The sequence below is a fragment of the Lacerta agilis genome, chromosome 5 (assembly GCF_009819535.1).
Source record: "Lacerta agilis isolate rLacAgi1 chromosome 5, rLacAgi1.pri, whole genome shotgun sequence".
Lineage (NCBI taxonomy): Eukaryota > Metazoa > Chordata > Lepidosauria > Squamata > Lacertidae > Lacerta > Lacerta agilis.
This window is the reverse complement of record NC_046316.1, coordinates 44,206,226-44,226,361: the sequence shown is the minus strand read 5'-3', so window position 1 is coordinate 44,226,361 and position 20,136 is coordinate 44,206,226. Positions and strand designations below refer to the sequence as shown.

The window sequence follows — 20,136 nt, the reverse complement described above, 5'->3', positions numbered from 1 at the left end:
TTTTTAAAACCAGAGAGTAGGGTTCTTTCTAAAACTGTGAAAGGTACGGCAAGATAAGACTCCAAGACAGAGAAGAGGAGGAGAAATGTGTGTTGTTTTGTGTGTGCATGTGCGCGTGTGTGCATATGTATATAAAATTGAAGAAGCAGGGATGTGTGTATTAAGAAGACAGAAATGCAGAGTTTTGGAAAGGCATGTGATGGAATTTCATGGAAGATGCATCTGTAATCAATTCCAGAAACACAGAGTGATTCAGAATGATATATTTCTTGAATTAAAAAGTGCACAGGAGATGAATGCAATGACTGAGGAATAAAGGAACCTGAAGATGGAACAGTCAATGGGACCTGTAAATAGCTTTCAGGTGGAATGAGAATGGAAGGGTCAGAAATTCGCTAGATCATTTTCAAAGCAAATTATCCACGCCAAAACTGGAAGTGTCTCTTTACCTGCAGACATGCCAGCCCTGAGGGTGAATCTGACGGTATTTTCCAAAATTGACAACTCTGTCTGATTTTTAATGCATGACCCGGAAGCTGTACGCCGGCTCCCTTGGCCAGTAAAGCGAGATGAGCACCGCAACCCCAGAGTCGTCCGCGACTGGACCTAATGGTCAGGGGTCCCTTTACCTTTAATAATTACATTCATTTTGCTATTTCCCATAATATTATTTAGACAAAGGGGTTTGATGAGGCAGGTTCATACAGCTCCTTTTGGGGTTGTTCTGTGGCAAATAATCTCTTGTTCCGGCACAGCTAGGGATGGACTATGCATGTGTCCTGTTTTCTGACAGTTGTGGCCTCCTTTTTATGGGTCTTTAAATTTGTTTGGGGGGATGTATAGCTGTTTTGCCTGTTTGGGGGTGGGTTTCTGAGTATCGTCAGTTTTTCTTCTGTAAAAGGGGTGTTTTGTGCTGCCCACAGCAGTTTATTCATGCAAGGCCAAGAAGATGTGCTCATGATTCCCCATCAACTACTGTACATCAATAACACAAAACCTTGAACACTCTGCCCATGCATGCATGTGTGTCTCACAGCTAAGATGTGTGGAAGAATAGGAAAGATGTGAACAGAATACAATAAAGAACTTAATCTCAATCTCTTTTCTACTCCTACAGGGGGTGGAGGAAAGCGCAAAGGGAAAAGCAAAAAGTGGAAGGAAATTCTGAAGTTTCCACATATTAGTCAGTGTGATGATCTACGAAGAACAATAGGTAAGAGCCATTTTCTTTGTTTTGTTTTTCTAATGTCTTTTATCAACACCCTTTCATGTAGGAAGTTTCAGGAGGCTTCGCTTTAATATGAATCCTAGAGAATTGTGATTAAACCAGCTCATCATTATGCCTCCAAGGTAACATTTTAAACTTCTTAGCATCTTTTAATTAAGGTCTGATTTATACCCAAAAATGCAAGAAAATGATTGAGGCTTATTCATGGAAGGCTCTGCGAGTCTCACCCACCCATGTTTACAAGTACCTAAGATGCTTGATGCCGCATAAATTTTAGCAAGGCAGCAATCAGTGGCCTGGACTGATTCCTTGCTAGCAGGTTCACCTTACGTATGAATGGCTCATTGCACATGGATTTGCATTTACATGGCTGCATGGGGATATCTTGCATAAGTATCTTGCCCTTGTGACTTGTATAAAGTATGTGCTAGAATAAGGCGGGTTTTAGATGGTGTGGGACATTCTATCTCAGGGGTCCTCAAACTACGGCTCGTGGGCCGGATCTGGCCCGCCAGGGTCCTGAACCCAGCCTGCCGGCGACCGCCTCCACCCTTCCCTTTCCCACCCTCCCGTCTTAAGCAAAGAATCTGCGACGCTGGCCTTGGCGAGCATCCTATAGCAAGCGCTCCTCGCGCCCCTGGCTGAGGGAGAAGGCAGCAGCCATGCTGCTTCTGCCTCCATCTTGGCACTCACCCGGCACTGCCGGTGCTGCTCTTCCTTGCCGGCAGGAGTCACATGGCGGGCTGCCTCTTTCCCGCTGCCTTTGGTCTCAGCGGCGGCAACAGAGGGGAGAGCCCGGCTGGGAGATCAAGCGGCGTTGCTATTTTAAAGTCGGTTCCTCTCCCCATCACTCCCTTTGCCAGGGAGTTCCTCAAATCCTGGGATCAGCGTGAGTGCCAGAGCTGGAGATGAGGCTGTTGGCGGTCTGTTTGTGCCGCAAGGAGTCTGTGCCCGGCTACTCATGAGCAGCACTGCAGTTGTAGGGCGGGCTGAGTGGGATGAGGGGAGACATATCTTTGATCGCCACAGCCAACTTGAGCGGGATGCTGCCTGAGGGAGAGCGGGAGGGAGAGCAAGAGAGAGCTGGCTTGCTATCCTTCCCGCTGCGTTGAGTGCTGGCGGTGGGGTGGGATGCTGCCTAAAGGAGAGGGAGAGAGAGAGGGAGAGAGAGATACAGCTTGCTATCCTTCCTGCTGTGCTGAGCACTGGTGGTGGGCATTGATCTTCACAGAATTCCCTGCAAGTCATGTAAGTGTTCTAGAGTTGGAATGGGGAAGGATCCGCACCGAGCTTGGACCTCAGGGGTGGCATTGGAAATTATTTCTGGAAAGCAAGTTATTCTAAAGCTCTCTCTGCCCTCCCATTGAGAAGGAAGGACCTTCGTAATAAATGGGAAATGACTGCACTGTTGGCAAAAGTATATGACTGCCCTGACAGTGCTGTGACTAGCAGTGACAAATATGGAACCTGATATTGACCTCTCATTAGCCAAAAGCAGGCCCATACTTCCCATTGAAATACTTAGAAGTTTTTGTTGATTAAAACCGTTCTTCATTTTAAATATTGTATTGTTTTTCCTGTTTTTGTGCATTACAAATAAAATATGTGCAGTGTGCATAGGAATTCGTTCATATTTTTTTCAAACTATAGTCTGGCCCCTAACAGTGTCTGAGGGACAGTGAACTGGCCCCCTGTTTTAAAAGTTTGAGGTCCCCTGTTCTATCTGTTACTGAAGGCATCCCTGTATAGGGAAGTTTTCAATGTTTGATATCTTACTGTGTTTTAATGTGTTGTAAACTGCCCAGAGTGGTTGGGGTAACCCAGTCAGATGAGTAACATATATATAATAAATTGTTGTTGTTGTTATCCCATTTTCTTCTTTGGAACTGTGAGCTGAAAAGTGAAAGGCACAAACCACTGAAGGCACAAACCACACAAGGCACAAACCACTGAAGACATGCCTTCATCCCATCTGCATCTCTTTTTAAGGAGTTTTGAAGGGGTTGCTCATGCCTAATGGATGTCACACTTTATTTGATCTTTGAGTTGAAGCCTCCCCAGCCCTATCGTAAACTACTGTCCTCGAGTTTAAAAGCACTTTTGCACTTATTCATATCCAGTTGTCTTCCCAGAAGCACATACATAGGGTTATTTTGATCTCCCAGTGGCACTGAGATACTAGACCATCAGAGAGAGTGGCTGCTTAAAGGGCTACCCAATGAGCCGAAGGAAGTTTTGAACCCAGGTCTTCCTGGTCAAAGACAAATACCATCCCAGCCTCTCAACCTGGTACCCTGCAGAACCAGTTGGACGTGATTCCTATCCTCCCTGACCATTGCTGGCTGGGCCTGATGGAAATTGTCATCCAGAAACGTCTAGAGAGCATCATGTTGGGGAAGGTTTCTCTGTCTGTTACACCACTGGTGGGTACACCATTGATCATGATACACCAGACCATCACACTGACATACCAAGGGCACTACGAGCATCTCATTGCTAGCCTTGATTGCAAGTGGAGGCTGAGGTCCCCGGCTCTTTTCTATCCTGGGACTGTTTTGGTGGTGGCAGCACACAATCCTGGAACAGAGCACAACTATGGGACCCTAGCTTTCAATTACATGCCTTTGCTAAAGCTAAGACCAAGGAGGGAATTTCTGTGTCCTAGGACCTGCCTAGAATGCTGTGCCACTAGTCTAAATTAGACTGTTCTGTGTCATTGCGGGACTTGCTAATAAAGGATTGATACCCGTGCTGCAGTCTCAGTTCCTCAGCTGCGTGGTTGGGATTTGGAATGAAATCTGCAGAATTCTGTTGCTGTTCCATTAGTGAAATGCTTGGAATCTTCATTTATTTTGCAGGTGTACTTTACTTACTTTAAATAAAACTGAATAGGCAAAAGCTGATGATTGTGATTTTTGAATAACATTAATTACTTTAAAAACCAAGATCCGCCCCCCGCCACACACACATCAAAACAGTGAAGGTGGCAAAAAGGCTGATGTGTTGTGTTACCCTTAATTAGTTGAAGAAATGTAGCTGATTTGGTCTTAAATGGCACTAGCCACATTGAAATAAAGATTTTCTTAACTATTTAAAGTTGAAGCATTCCTGCTTCATTCTGATTAATCTCTGGCTATGTATTTATAATAATATACTGATTAGCCTCTGGTTATGTACAGTCGTACCTTGGTTTTTGAACAGAATGCATTCCAGAAGTCCATTCGAGCTCCAAAACATTCAGAAACCAAGGCGCAGCTTCCAGTGGGCTTCCAATTGTGCATGTGTGCTGGAAACGATAGCGGAAGCCGCATTGGGTGTTCGGCTTCCAAAAAACGTTCAAAAACCGGAACACTCACTTCCGGGTTTTGGTCACCCGGGAGCCAAAACGTACGAGTACCAAGGCGTTCAACCACCAAGGTATGACTGTATTTATAATACTTTCACAAGGAAGATGAAAGCGATTGTGAACTCCTAACTGTTCAAGTGTAACTCTAACCTCTCGGAAGTTAACTCTAGGTTTCTGATCGAGAAAACCAGTGTCAGCAAGTGCTGTGCTACAGTATCGTTATTATGATCATTTCCAGGCAAAACGGTGAATGATAAGTTGAGAAACAATGTAGGGTCCTGCTTTTAGGCTTGCAGCTATTTCTTATTGTGCTGACAAGAAGCGTGGCCTGTACAAAAGCAAGGGTATTTCCCCACGTTTATCAAAGGGAGCTCAAATTAGCTCCAAATGAAGTTCCTGTGGCTGGTTTCCCAGCATGTTAACTCAGTAAACATGGGGAAAGATGCTGATTTTGTGGCAGTGAGATGATCACATGCAAATAGTATTTTGTTAGATGGTTACATGAGTCAACCACTGCAAAATGCTATAAAGCATTCTTGTTGGCTAATTCTGGGTGGTGGCGGGGGGGGGGAGTGGAGGGACTCAAAAGGACTCCTATCTGTAGCAAAAAAAACACACACACACCAAAACCAAATAAAATCCAGCATGGATTCAATTGCTGAATTAGCCAGGCACGGGGCCATGATGGCCTCCAAACTATGGGTCGTTAAGGTAACAAAGGAAATGGCTCTTCTGGAGAAGAGGGAACAGATGGCACTGAGAAACTCTGCAGGTAACGAGAGGCAGCAGGTGGTCACAACTCCCAGGTTAGATTGTGTAAGGCATTCTTCAGCAACCTGGTGCCCTTCAGATGGGACCATAACTGCCATCAGCCTCAGCCGGCCCAAGATTGTGGTTAGGAAGAAATTAAGTAAGCCTGTGTGCAGTTATTGTAAGCACAAGAAAAACCTAAATAATGAACAAAACAAAATCGAAAATTCTTTCTAGTAGCACCTTAGAGACCAACTGAGTTTGTTCCTGGTATGAGCTTTCGTGTGCATGCACACTTCTTCAGATACCGTGTTGGACTATAGCAGACCAACACGGCTACCCACCTGTAACTAAATAATGAACATTAGTTATGATGCTTTTCAGGTCTTCTATAGGCACTCTCCGTACATTTCCATACCCCAGCTATCTAGAAATTCAAAAATGATCCAAAAGTTGCAATGAGACGCAGCGTGCTGGTTTCGCCACATCACAGGAAACTGCAAACATGCCCAGATGGGCTATCTCACACCCATTGTCTTTGTAATTGCAGCGTACTTCCTTCCAGATGCATAACTTGCCCGTTAAGTGGTGGCTGTTAAAAAACAAACAAAAAAACCCCTCACTATCTTGGGGGTGGTTGTTTCTTTTCCTTCCGTGTGTGCATTCGTTAATTTAATACAGCACATGGGAGCACCAGGTTTAAGACTATTGTCTTAGTTGGCAGATCCTAAGTCTACAAAGTTGGAGGGTTCAATATAGCCCCTGGTTGGCCAAGTGATGCAATAGGAAGTTCGGGGGGGGGGGTTTCACCCACCTGGGGAAAATGCTGTACGTCATGGTTCCTCCAGTTCTTGCGATTCTAACAAATGTCCTGTGCACCCTGGTGAATCCTTTGAAAGAACTATGTCATTCAATAACAGCTTTAATACCACATGAACTAGGGCTTTGCTATGACTAAACTCCATTGTTTCGCCATTCTTGGATCTCTTCTCTTCAAATAGCTGAAGCTGAAATATATTTTCTTTGAACACCATCCCAGTATTGGATGTACTGTGGACTGTTTTCCACCATTGCGAGCTTTATTGCAGTGCATGGAATCAAGTGAAAAATGTCATTTTTCATAATACCATCAGAGAAAGTATGTGGAAAAACAAGCCGTTTTCTGCATCTGGGGAGGCTGAAAACCTAACACTGAACAAACAGGCTGACTGTACTTGACAGGTTCCAGAACTTCAAGGGGTCACAGGGGAAATGAGTTTTAAATGATCTCAGCCCACATTCTATTTGCAGCATTTATTTCACAAAACTTAATCCATTAAGGATTACTTTGGCAGTGGACAACTAGAGAGGAACCAAGAAAGCTATTGCTCTTTTCCCATAAGGGGCAGGCAACAAAAAAAAACCCATCTCCTTCCCTACGTAAAACTGGAGAACCCATATTTGACAACTTTGCACAAACGAAGCTTAGAACTAATACCACTAAGTAGCTCATTTTATTTTATTTGTGGTCAAGTGTAGTAAATTTCCTACAGTGAATTCCCATGTGTGTGGTGCTCAATGTTACAACATACACTGAACATGCTCCAGAATCCTAATGCAGTCACGGGCAGGGGGAAATGGCCTTTTGTTTATCACTGAAAACAAGAGGGGCGTTCGTGGGGAGTTTCTGGGCCTGTCATGATCTTATTGGGTAATACGAGTTATTGACTCTTAATTAGTATTTATGCAGAATGCTTGAAATTAGGAGGTGATGTATTTGTGCTCTGTGTTCATGCTGAGATATATCAGCTGACTGTTAAGCAAACTGTCTTTGAAAGGAATTTAAGGGACCTGACGTGCAAGATCAGTGCAGGGGGGGAAGATGCAGGATATAATTCAAGTGCAGTGGCATCTGGGTAGTGGAGGCTGGTCCAATTGGGTGAATGGGGGCGCTGTCTGACTCACCTCAAGCCTGCTCACAGCCAGCCCCACTTGGCTTGGCCTGCAACCAGTGCAGGGATTAGCAGTGGCTGACAGCCTTCTTCCTCCTTAGTTTCAGGCTACATTCACACCACATATTTAAAGCACTGTGATCCCACTTGAGACAGTCATGGCTTTCCCCATAGTTTGTTAAGAGTGCTGTCAGTTGTTGTTGTTGTTCAGTCGTGTCTGACTCTTTGTGACCCCATGGACCAGAGCACGCCAGGTACGCCTATCCTTCACTGCCTCTCGCAGTTTGGCCAAACTCATGTTAGTAGCCTCGAGAACACTGTCCAACCATCTCATCCTCTGTCGTCCCCTTCTCCTTGTGCCCTCCATCTTTCCCAACATCAGGGTCTTTTCCAGGGAGTCTTCTCTTCTCATGAGGTGGCCAAAGTACTGGAGCCTCAACTTCAGGATCTGTCCATCTAGTGAGCACTCAGGGCTGATTTCTTTAAGAATGGATAGGTTTGATCTTCTTGCAGTCCATGGGACTCTCAAGAGTCTCCTCCAGCACCATAATTCAAAAGCATCAATTCTTCAGCGATCAGCCTTCTTTATGGTCCAGCTCTCACTTCCGTACATTACTACTGGGAAAACCATAGTGAGTTGTTAGGAGACCTCTATTCCATTCCCAGAGCTACAATTCCCTGAGTGGTTTTACAATCGCTCCCTCTTCTCAGGAAACTCTAGAAACTGTAGCTCTGTGAGGAAATGGAGGTCTCCTGACAACTTTCAGCACCCTCTGTAAACTTCAACTCCCAGAATTCTTTGGAGGAAACTGTGACTGTTCAAAGTGGTATTGTACTGCTTTACCTGTATGGTGGGAATGTGGCATCAGTGTTTCCTTTGCAGAGCTCACCAGGGAAGAGGTTGGGGACAACACTAGAATCAGTTGGCTGTCTGACATTAAATCTTGCTCTGCTTCTCGTTCAATCTGACTCCAACTTGACAGACTGCCTTCGGACCTCCCAGTCCCAGTCAATACCACCCACCACTGCTGGTATGTGAGAGGGACAGTGGTGGGGGCAGGCAGATTTGCACCTCAGAATCAGTATTTGGGGGGGGGTCACAACTGTCCCACCCCAGCATTGTGGCACTGATCCAAATCAGCCCTGTCCTGATTTTTAGGAAAATCAAAAGACATTGGGAGCCGCAGTGACAAGTCTCCTGCCTCCCTAATATTTATTGCTTGAGGGAGCAAGAGAGCACTAAGTCGAGCTTTGTGGAAACATGGAATCCATATTCAGTTCTGGAGCATTTACCACAAGTGGCTGAGGGGCAATGTTTCACCCTTTCAGTCCTTGCTGTGCAAGGTGAAATTTCACATTGTGCTCAGTTTGTTTATTGAATAGTGACCCCTAGCCCTCTCAATTTTTGTGGGTTAGTGCCATGAGACCCTGGGGGATTTAATACTTCCTCTACAGCAGGCTTTCTTTGGTTTTGCTGCTGTTACTACCTCCTTGGCCATCTGTTTCTGCAAACACTGAAATACTGTTACAGGTAGGTAGCCGTGTTGGTCTGCTATAGTAAAAAAAAAAATAAAAAAATAAAAAATCCTTCCAGTAGCACCTTAGAGACCAACCAACTTTGTTCTTAGTATGAGCTTTCGTGTGCATGCACACTTCTTCAGATACACTGAAATACTGTTGAGTCACATGCTCAGCAATGATACAGTATCATTGCATGTGTACACCACTGAACAGCAATGGTTGTCAACCTTTCTTTCTGGCATGGTGAGTTTGTGTGTGTGATGCATACATGGGGTCATGCTAATCAAACACATGTGTTATCTCAGAGGGAAATACAAAAGGTACTTGGGTCAGATTTTACCACTTGGAATAGCATGTATGAATAAAGGCCCCCGTTTATACACAATAACATTTGGTTATATGTCACCCTGATAATACCTTTGGAGGGTGTGGTATAACCTAAATAATAAATTATTATATACACACTCACACACATATACACGTGTACAAAAAGTCCCATGCATTAGTTCTTTCAGTTAGGAAAGCAAATGGGCCATAAAAATTGACACTAGAATTATATGTCAAACTGTGCCACAACAGCTTTTACAAACTGCAGCACTATTGATTACCGGTAGTTCTATGCCTATAAAGCACTCCTTCTCTGTTCATTTGAGTGCCTGTTTTTTTGGGCGGGCTTATCTTTGCTCTCCCATATCTTGAAAAACCACACCCAGAGGATACTCTGGGGACGGGGTTGGGTGGGGTGACATCATCCTGCCTGTCACTGTATTGAGGTTTTTCTGTTTTGTCCAAGTTGAGGCTTGGTTGTCAGTTTCATTTGTCAAATGTCTTCACAAATTGCTCCACCAGGGACAAAACATGGTGTAAATTAAATTTTCCATGGTCTTAGAGGTCCAGATTAATTTAAAACTGCATACTTTATAATAATACATTTCCTTTTTTCCCTTTGGAGGGAAAATCATACCCCACTTAAAAAAGAAAATAATACAGTGCAATATGAGTTTCTGGTGCATATACCAAGAATACATGCAATAGATGTGCACATTGAAAAACGGGTCCAAAACAGCCCTAATCTAGCTGTCCGGGATGTGTGCAACAGCTGTAAGTTTTTCAGTTGAAGCATTTGTTTGCAGAATACATGGCATTTGCTGCTCTTGGAGACCTGTGCTCTTTTAAACACAATTTCCAGGAGAATGGAGGTGGGGAAGAATACATGCCAGCGAAAATCATGAGTTGTAAAAATTATGGAATGCTTTAATCAAAAACATGCGTTCCTGACAAGCTTAGATGAATATAGGACATCAGCAAGTTATGTGGCAGCTGCCCGTCAGAGTCCTTGAGCTGCAGTACTGTGTGCATGAGTAAACCCCATAAAACTAAATAGGACTTACTTTTAAGGAAACATGTTGCACAGTTGGAACATGACGGGACCAGGTGAGAGGCAATTCTGCAGCCAGGATGCCACTCCTGAGTATGTCCTCTCCCTAGTAACACCTTGTAACAGGTGACTTTCTGCCACAAAGTCCATCCTCTCCTTCACCCTAGACCAGCACAGCTCATAGGTACCTTCTCCTTTTGAGGCAACCCTGATGCTGGAAAGCAATGGGGATTATCTATTTGTACCAATTCCTAACACAATGGGGGGAGGGAGGATGGTGTAAGCAGCAGTACCGTTTAGTATGTGGTGGATGAAACTGATTATTTCTAAGATAAACAAGAGATTTCCTTTAAGAGATTACAGTGCTGATTGTGTAATATTGAAGGCGCCAAATGACAAAACCCAAGCACTGTACTGCATAAGATGTAAGAAAGGAGAGGGGGCTAAGGATTATTTTATTTTATTTTATTTTGACTATGGCAGACCAACACGGCTACCTACCTGTAACTGGAACTATGGAAGGCACCACATTGAGCCGCATGAAATGGAAGGGTATCTGAAGAAGTGTGCATGCACACGAAAGCTCATACCAATAACAAACTTAGTTGGTCTCTAAGGTGCTACTGGAAAGAATTTTTTATTTTGTTTTGACCAAGAACAAACTTAGTTGGTCTCTAAGGTGCTACTGGAAGGAATTTTTTATTTTCTTTTGTTTTTCCTGAAGAGAAGTCAACCCTCTGCACCATCTGATGATCTCAGCACCTTGATCAGCAGGAGAACTTTGGGTCTTCTCTTTAAACCATGATTTTGTTTATTCTGTTAACTGGCAATTTACACAAAAATGGGAGGAAGGAACACTTTATCTGTTTAGGGTCTCGTGGATGGTTTTTCCCGCCTTTTCTTGTGAGTATTGAGATTCAAGTGATCTTTGGGTGGTTGCATTCTGAGGGATATATTCCAGCCAAGAGCAGACCTCCAGCTACAGTCAGTGACATGTAAACAGCTTTCCTAGTTGACCGATAAGGCAGGAGAGGGGCTATATTGATGTGAGTGGAAACAGATGCTCAAGTGGCGTGTCTTCACAGGTTCCATGTGCCAATGTGTCACTGTCAAAAATAGCAGAGCACACATGAAAAACCTGAGCCATCACAACTCTTCGAGTTGAAAGGGCTGTAAATTCATTGATTTCATTGGAGATAGGCCAAACAGATCTTGAGGTATGAGTTCTCAGTCCTTCATCAATATTTTGCATGTAACATGTCAGAAGAACCCCCCACCAGGTGGGAAACTAAAAAAACACTTACTGAACAGTATAAGCAGTAGGCTACCTTTTGTTTCTGATGTTCTGAGCTACCAGAGATAGGGCAGGATCAGTGACAATCAGGTGCCTCACCTTACGCAAGAGGGAGAGCTTTTCAGTAATGCAAAGCCAACAGTGGATGCAACCCACTGAAAATATATAGTCCTCCTTACAATTCTTTGAATACTTTTGATTTTGCTGTTTTCAGCTTTAAAACTGTAGATCCAGGAGTGGAGAGCCAGTGACCTTTCGGATGTTGCTGGACACTCCAAGTCCCATCAACCCCAGCTAGCTTGGCCAATGGGAGTCCAGAAGTGTTTGGGGGGGGGGGGCACAGGTTCACCATCCATGCTTTAGATGTTTTGATTTCAGATTTTATTTATACCCCCCCCCTAAAAATATTGTTCTTGTTTGCAGCTTGCTTGACTAAAAATAGAGATAGTAAGAACAGCCAGGCCAGAATGAAAGAAACTGGTTTTTAAGAAATATGATCAGGCTTTTCATCTTGTGTGGCTAAAGAGAGGGGGGGATTAGGGAAAGACAGGAATGGTCTTAAGACCAAAAACTTATATATGGCAACCTCTGGAGTGGAGGGGGGGAAAGGGCGTAGCATAGATGCCAATGTGTCCCCTTGAAAAGTGGGGTGAGAGCTGATGCAAAAGTCAGAATGTCTGAAATTGGTGTGATGAATATTGTTTTACAGAAGGTTTTTTTTTGCATTTGACATTTTGAGCATGTGATTTAATAGTGGTTTGGCTGCTTCTAGAAAATAGGAAGAAAATGTTCCTGGCCTTTGGCAGGAGTGAAAGCGACAACCTTCCCAACACCCTCATTTCCTTTAGTTTAAGGTCTGGCTTCCAGGGGGTGGGAGGCTGTCGTCACATCATCAGTGAGTTCAAATGAGAACACTGTAGCGCCAAAGAGCCGAAAATTCAGGGAGAGGGAACTGAAAGCAGACAACTTTGTTTCTTGCTTGTGGAGCATGTCCCAGGTATCGCCAGGAAGAAAATCCACGGCATAGTTTTGCTTTCGTCCCTAACAAGTGTCACTCAACAGTCTGTACCACATTTTGGGATGGCTGGGGTCAGTTCAGCATCTCACAATCCCAAGTCATATAAACTGTGGTCTCTTCAGTTTGCTTTCTGTGCATCTTTTGGAGGAGGCCAAAACACTAGCTTACTGTCTGCCCTACTTCTGCACATGGTGTTTTTTTGCTCATGTGTTTAAAACAAGTATTTCAGGTGAACCTCTTCTTGGGTGTTTGCATGTAGCACAACTTTCAAGATTTTCCTTTAGCGCAGGGGTGCCCAAACTTTTTTCAAAGAGGGCCAGATTTGATGAAGTGAACATGTGTGAGGGCCGGCTGGAGTAGTTGAGCTTTTTTTAGGATTGAAGTTGCTGAGCTTTTTAAAGGATTTTGCCCAAGGACTTATATTGCCATGGGGCCCAGATTAAATCAATTAGGCCCCCAAGGCAGACTTTGGACATGCCTGCTTTGGAGGATGATGACTTCAATACGCAATAAAAAATGTAGAGGGCTGCTTCCTAAATACAAATGAGCTCTACTTCCATGTCTGTGGTCAGGAATGGGGAATCTGTGACCCCTACTCAGATGTTGTTGAACTCCAACCCCCATAAACCCCAGCCAGCATGGTCAGTGGTCAAGGATGATGGGAGTTATAGTCCAGCTATATTTGGAGGGCCACATGTTCCTCACCCCACGTAAGAAACTTGAGGCCTAGCAGATGCTCTGGAAAGCCTTGGGCTTTAAGACCTGGTTTGTATTTACAACTTACATGCATCTTAAAGAAAATGGTGTTAATCCTTCGCTGCAATATGCCTCGATCAGGAACCCATAGTGAGGTTTTGCTTTTTACCATTCATGCGTTATTTGTCTGTGTTTTTCTCTATGAGATGGAAGTCTGTATCCTACTACTGCAAAACGGGTTGATTGAATAGTGTGGCTTCTTGCATTGTGATCTTATTCTTCATGCGATTTCTTGGATCAATGAATGCAACAGAGGGAGGGCATTGGGGGCGGGGGCGTTTTCATTCAGTGTTACGATTACACCATTTTGTCTGTAATGAGCTTCTATATCTATAGTCTCAGGTCCAAGTTTTCCCAGCCCTTCAATCTAGGATCTTTTTTGTAACTTGAAATGTCCAAGTATGAGTCCCCACCCACCCACCCACAGATTTACAAATCACAATAAACTTTTAGATTCAGCTGTACAATTTTATAAAACAATTGCATTTTCCCCTGCACAACATAAAAATGAGGAGGGAGGGAGATGTTGATGACAATATTGGTTTGGTTATTCTGATTTTCACTATTTGTTGCTGTTTAGAAACAATAAGCGATAAAGAAGGCAGGGCATGCGGAAAGGTTGTTCTTTTTGACAAGCAGACCCTGAAACTTGGCATGATAGTTAAGGTCAATATTTGATAGTTGAGCGACCAACATAAGTCCTAGTATCTGTTAACATTGCTCAATGTTTCCAGTTTATTTTTAGCCAGACATAATTAACTTGAATAACTGGTTGCACTTGTAGTATTTTTTAGAGAGTTCCCATGCTTGTTTAACTGAACCATTATTTGTTGCTTCCTTGTACTTTGCTTTAAAATTCCTAATAAACTGAACAAGAACAATAGTCAATTGGGCTGGATGTCAACACAAAATGAGAGATATATTGTAAATCAAGGGTACTCCAACCTTGCCATAGGGTTCATGCAAACCTAGAAGAAGTGTATGAAAGAAGTGTTTCAAGATACATCTTAGCTGCAGACAAGCGTATTGAAGGTGAACCCACTTCTTGATGGTTCCCCATTGTTGAAAAGTGTCATGAAATGGACACCTGCTGAATCATTTGCGAGATAAGTTGAAGGCGAACTAATCCTGGGTGGGTGAGGTATAAGTTCTTGTTGACTTCAACTTGCAAAAAAAAAAAATGGCAATCTGATCTGGTCCTTTCTATCAGTCCCCACCTTCTTTCATTTTAGGATTTTAAGGAGGGGACCCTGTTAGCTCAGTGGAAGACCATGTGGCTTTTATCCAGAAGACTAGTGCAGCCTTCACCAGCCTGGCACCCTCCAAATGTTTTTGGACTACAACTCCTATCAGCCCCGGCCAGCACAGCTGTACTGGTTGGGGCAGATGGGAGTTGTAGTCCAAAATGCCCAGAGGGCACCAGGTTGGCAAAGGCTGCCCTAGTGTTTTAAGGTAACAGGTAACAGAGCTAAAAGAAGAAGATATATAGACGAGACCTTGAGAAGTCTCTGTCTTTCAGAGTGTTGTGTTGTACTGGCTGAATGGCTCAGTTGGTTAGAGTGTGGTGCCGATAATCCCAAGATTGCTGGTTCAATCCCTGTATGGGACAGCTCCAGGGGGTTGGACTTGATGATCTTCAGGGTCCCTTTCAACTTTACAGTCCTATGATTCTATGTAGACCAACTGCCTGACGTGATACTAAGCAACCTATTATATTTGCACGTTTGTCAGTTTTACTAGATAGAAAGACTATATCCCTTTCACTTTTTAATGTAATGATTCTTTAATCCACCTTTCAGGATAAATTATCCTCCCAAGGCAGTTTGCTTGGCATGGCATTTATCCCTTCAGCACACTTAGGACCATGGTGGCAGCTGTATATTGTTGCAGAATGGGTTTTTTCAGTTTGTTAGTTTTGTTAGTTAGTTAGTTTTGTTTGTTTGTTTCAACTATTTTAACACTGCTTTTCAATCATAATTCCAGGGCAATGCTTTCTGTTTTCTTAGAGTCATAGAGTGGTAAGGGGCTGCAAAGATAATGCAATCTAATTTCCTGCTAAATGTAGATAAATGAACTTCCACCCTCACCTTAAAAAAAACAACACCACTGAATGGAGGAAATCCCATCACCTTTCAAGGCGGTGAGGTAAATTGCTGAAAGACATTAGACTCTAGTATTAAAATGTTCCCACTGATGCTTTCTCAGTATTGGCCAAAGCTGCATTTTATAGTTTTTCTTCTAAAATGATCCCTTCAGTTCTACTTCTTATTAAATGTGACTAGTTCTGCCTATGATGGATGTACCGGGATGTTCTTAGCCTCACTTCAGCTGGTGATTCTCGGCTCACCAACTGGTGTAACAATGCCTTTTATCTCCCCAATATTCTAATTTATTTTAAAGAGATGCTTTCTAATACTGAAATGTGTGCAAAATTGTATTTGTTTTGTTGTTTTGTTTTAAACAACAAGTGTCTCAAACAATTCCACAAGTGGGGGTGGGGTGGGTATTTGAGGTGGAAAGAGGACTTCATCTCTTACCTCGATCCTTTTCACTCTGTCCCTCTCATCTCTACCCTGGACTCCAGAACTGACTTGCTGGATAGAAACAAAAGTGTCTTTCTGCTTGCTTACTCATCATGGCCATCTGCTGCATGGGTGGGGAACCTGCAACCCATGGGCCAAACTTGCCCCACCGGAGTTCCCAATTTCCAACTCCACCTGTCAAAATTTGGCCCACCAGGGTTGGAGAGATAAGAGCCCAGGCCATTAGCTAGGGAAGGTTCTCCACCCCTGATTTTCCTGTCATGGGCCGCACAAGTACGGACCACAATTTTAACTGGCCTGTAAATGCACTCGAATGCTAACTTCTGCAGGAAGGGCAACTGTTTTGAGGAAGTTCAAAGCGGGTGCTTAAATAAGCAACCTTGTCATTTTCATTACGGCCGTTGCCGCTGGCAGCAATAGTGCTTGAACATTTCCTGCTTATGGACTATTTCTGGTTATTGTTACTGTTGTTTTCACTCTTAAACAAGCCCCCGAAAAGGGAAACAATGTTTGCAATTTTCAGTACGCAATTTTCAGCAGACTCGAACTTTTTTTCTTTTCCTTGAGCCTTAAATAAAGAAAGGAGATTTCAAGGGCAGCTGTTCAAAATGAGACACCTTCCTCAAGAAACCCAGGATTCACTGTGGGGAGCAAAGTGCTGGGCGTGTGCTGCTCACGGCCTCCCCCCTCCTTTCCTCCCCACTTTCTTCTCCTTCTACTTGCTTCACAAATGAGATCAGTGGAAAGCGCAACGGGAAGGGCACGGAGACGGCAAAATCTATTGGAGGAAATGTACTTTTCCATGCCTGTCTGGCTTGATGGGCCGCACATTCCTCTCTACCTGATGACAGTATTATATGCTCGGTTGTGGTGGTAGTTCGGCAGTTGCCCAAAGCAGCAGATCCCAGGTGCCAATGAAACTTTCCATTGACAGAGGCGGGTTCAGGGCTAGCTGGAACAATAACTTCAAACACTTTATTGCTGTCGTAGTGCAAGGCTTAACCGGGAGGGATATTTTCAGCAGGCATCATTCCCCCCTTCCCCAAAAAACCCCTCAAATTTCTATAGCTGTATCTTTACTACATACCTGAACACAGGAACTCATTACTTAGAAAGAAATACATTGAGGTTTATTGATGTTTCATATTTTTGCTGTTGCTGGCTTTTTACAGGCCTGGTCGGTGACTCAACCTTGAATTTTTTGAAGTTGGGCTGTCCTGGGAGCTGTAACCTCAGAAGCCCTTGCCATGTGAGAAAAAGTGTTGAGTGCAAAGAGATCTCGGGGAAGCTGTGCTTTCTGTTAGAATCAGCTCAACGCTGGTGTGTAAGAGCAATCGTTCTTGGGGATATGTAGGAGTATATGCACGTGTGCAAATGCAGATATGTACGCACACAGTCTTTAAATAGACAACTCCTACATTGTACATTGTACAAATTAAATTTAGTCTAATGAGGAGCGGAGGAGCTGCACAGTAAACAAAGATGAACGTGTTTTGTATAGGCTACAAGTTTAGTTTATTTTTTTCAGTCAGGAAACTTCTTATTCCCAAACAGCTTTGGAGCAAGCAGTGTGGAAGGTTATCTCCCTTTATGTCAATCTGTCCATCCTTTAAGATGTTGTGCCCTTATTGCATGTGCCATTGTCTTCTGAGGCAAGGCTGGTGGCAACACATAAGAAGGTGTTTTCTTCTTCTTCCTGTGTTAGCTCCCTGTTTATGGATTTCCCTGCCCCAAGAGTTTGTTGTTGTTGTTGTTGTTGTTGTTGTTTAGTTGTTTAGTCGTGTCTGACTCTTCGTGACCCCATGGACCAGAGCACACCAGGCACTCCTGTTTTCCACTGCCTCCCGCAGTTCCGTCAAATTCATGTTGGTAGCTTCGAGAGATTAGGTGGGGTTATCTCCATCTTTATTTTGTATCCCAGCAATTGGCAATGTTCCTTTTAAAACAGGAATTTGAAGGGTGTTGCTGTTTTAATGTATGTATTGCTTGGTGCTGCCCTTTGTATTCGTGCCTTTTTAATTTATCAATAATTTGTACACTACATTTGTACACTTCCCTCAGGCCCCACTTTACTGGGCAGTCTCATATCCTAGGAGGTCATGTGACCTCTATTGGAATTCTTGTGATTCCCCCCGCCCTTCCTTGACGTCCCCTGCCTTCTCCCACCAAGTACCTCTACAGTGGTACCTCGTGTTACGTTATGTCCCCCTTACGAATGCTGCGGGTTACTCACTCCCCTAACCCGGAAGTAGATGCCCCTTGTTGTGACCTTTGCCCTGGGATGCAAATGGAAGTTGTGTTCTGGTGGCGCGGCAGCAGCGGGAGGCACCATTAGCGAAATCGCGCCTCATGTTACGAGCGGTTTCCTATTACAAATGGACCTCCGGAACAGATTAAGTACGTAACACGAGGTACCACTGTAAGTAGTCCTGCAGGCTCCTTTTTTATATATAAGGTTCAAAATTAGTTGCAATATGTTTTCTTCAGTTTCCTGAAACTGGAAATGTTTGCTTTGTGCCACATGCAACAACAGTCCCAGAACCATTTTAAGCATTCAGAGTAGAGCCTTGCCCTGAAATACTCTGTAAGCGGATATCATCAAGCAGAAGATTAAATAAAAACACAAGAGATGAAATAAGTCATGCATTTCAGTCAAAGGACCTATAAATGGATTGTCCGGAGGTAGAAGAGCTATTTTACTAGTTCCCTTCTTTGACGACAGAGTACTTAACACAGCAGAACTCTGCCAAAACTGCTGCAAACATAGACTATAAAACCTTTATTCACACAACTCCAAGGAACGCCTCAGAACTCGGAGGTGACCTTTAATATTCAACCTTCCCCACCCCACACCCCCATCCTAGGATTCGTCAACTCCCAAGACTGTCAAAATCTCACCAAGATAAAAACTAAATCACTATTTTACAAGCATTCCACTCTATATCAAAATACAATTTGGGAAGGTACTGCACGATCACGGCGAAGCATCTAATCATGTCAGGGATGAGCAACAAACAGTAAAAAGAGAAAAAATATTCAGAGGCAGGTAAATGACATGAATTTATACGGGGTCCTGTCTCATTTGGCATACATAGCATGCAGAAATCCTGTTCAGAGGTTACAGGTTTTAGCCAATGGAGGGGAAACAGGGTGTGCCTTGGCTGTCAACATCCCTACACTCACTGTCTCCACCCTTAATGCAAAGGGTTTTTTAAGCATGTTCAAGTTGAACTTTATTATTATTTTATTAATTGCCTTCCACACATACCCATGCTTCTAACTAAGCATGTTGAACTGAGTGCTAATGCTCCATTCCATCCGGTGAGGCATCGCCATTGGGGATTATTTCTTTCTACTCTATCTCACTCTTCATGAGTCTTGCTTGAAGTGGGGTTGAGGAGATGCAGCCGATTCAGAATGAAGCAGTCGTCCCAAATACTTATTCTGCTTAAGTTCCATTTTCTGGTAGCTTTATCCCTAAAGCGCTGTACAGACCAAGAATCTGGTATTCTTGAGGTAGTATCTTCTCCCCCCCCCCCAGGTGAAACTTCAAACTATCTTGTACAGATAGCCCACTTTATCATGTCACTAACATAATAGAAATGGACCTTTCTCAGTGGTGGCCCTCTAGTTTTAGCAATCATTTCCTTTTGAGGTTCTCCAGATTTGAGACTAAAGTAATTTTTCAGCAGGCTTTAAAATCCTGTTTTGTTTCAACAATCCCTTTTTGTATATAGTTAATGTGCCTATTTGGTTTTACTGATCTTTATCTTTTTCTGCTTATCGGCTTCTACAAATAGTCTTACTGATGTGTTGATTCCTCCCCTCCTTCCCACTTGAGAACTGTTACACTGAAAGGTAGGCAGTAAAATTTTCTGAACAAGTAAATAATGGAAGCTTTAAAACTCTTGAAGCAGCTTAGGTTCTTCTTTGCTGCTGCTGGGCATGACTTGAAAAGTTATGTGCTAAGCCTTCCTACCGCTTTCCAAAATCTGCAGAGATGGTCCTCATAAACATTTCTGGTGCAAATATTTGTACGAAGACATTTGTACAAGTGCGTGTGGGATTCTGCTTTCCAGCAGTATTATAAGAAGGAAAACATCCCTCCAAATGTTTGTAGAAATCAAATTTCAAAAAGGGTTTTGTGGACAACACTGAAGCACATTTAATTTGGAAGCCACTGAAATACTCTCCAAATGCTGTTTGCAATTCTCACCTGGTTTTTGTCTTGGAACATTTCCATCTTGAACGTAATATTTCTGCAATGCATGATGTATATCCCTGTAGCATAATACCATGACCGAAAGGGAAGGATATAAAAGGAAACTAAGAGACAATGCACAAAGCAAACATTGTCTGAATCTAAATAAT

General features: G+C 43.4%; 1 protein-coding gene across 3 annotated transcripts in view; it reads left to right on the top strand.

Annotated features, from left to right (window-relative positions):
• GRK5 (G protein-coupled receptor kinase 5) overlaps positions 1-20,136 on the top strand; it is a 148,007-nt gene that overhangs the window by 47,686 nt on the left and 80,185 nt on the right. For all 3 annotated transcript variants that reach the window (XM_033149526.1, XM_033149527.1, XM_033149528.1), the window contains exon 2: positions 1,118-1,213. In XM_033149526.1, coding sequence (XP_033005417.1) covers positions 1,118-1,213 — 96 coding nt within the window. The remainder of the gene's footprint in view (positions 1-1,117; positions 1,214-20,136) is intronic.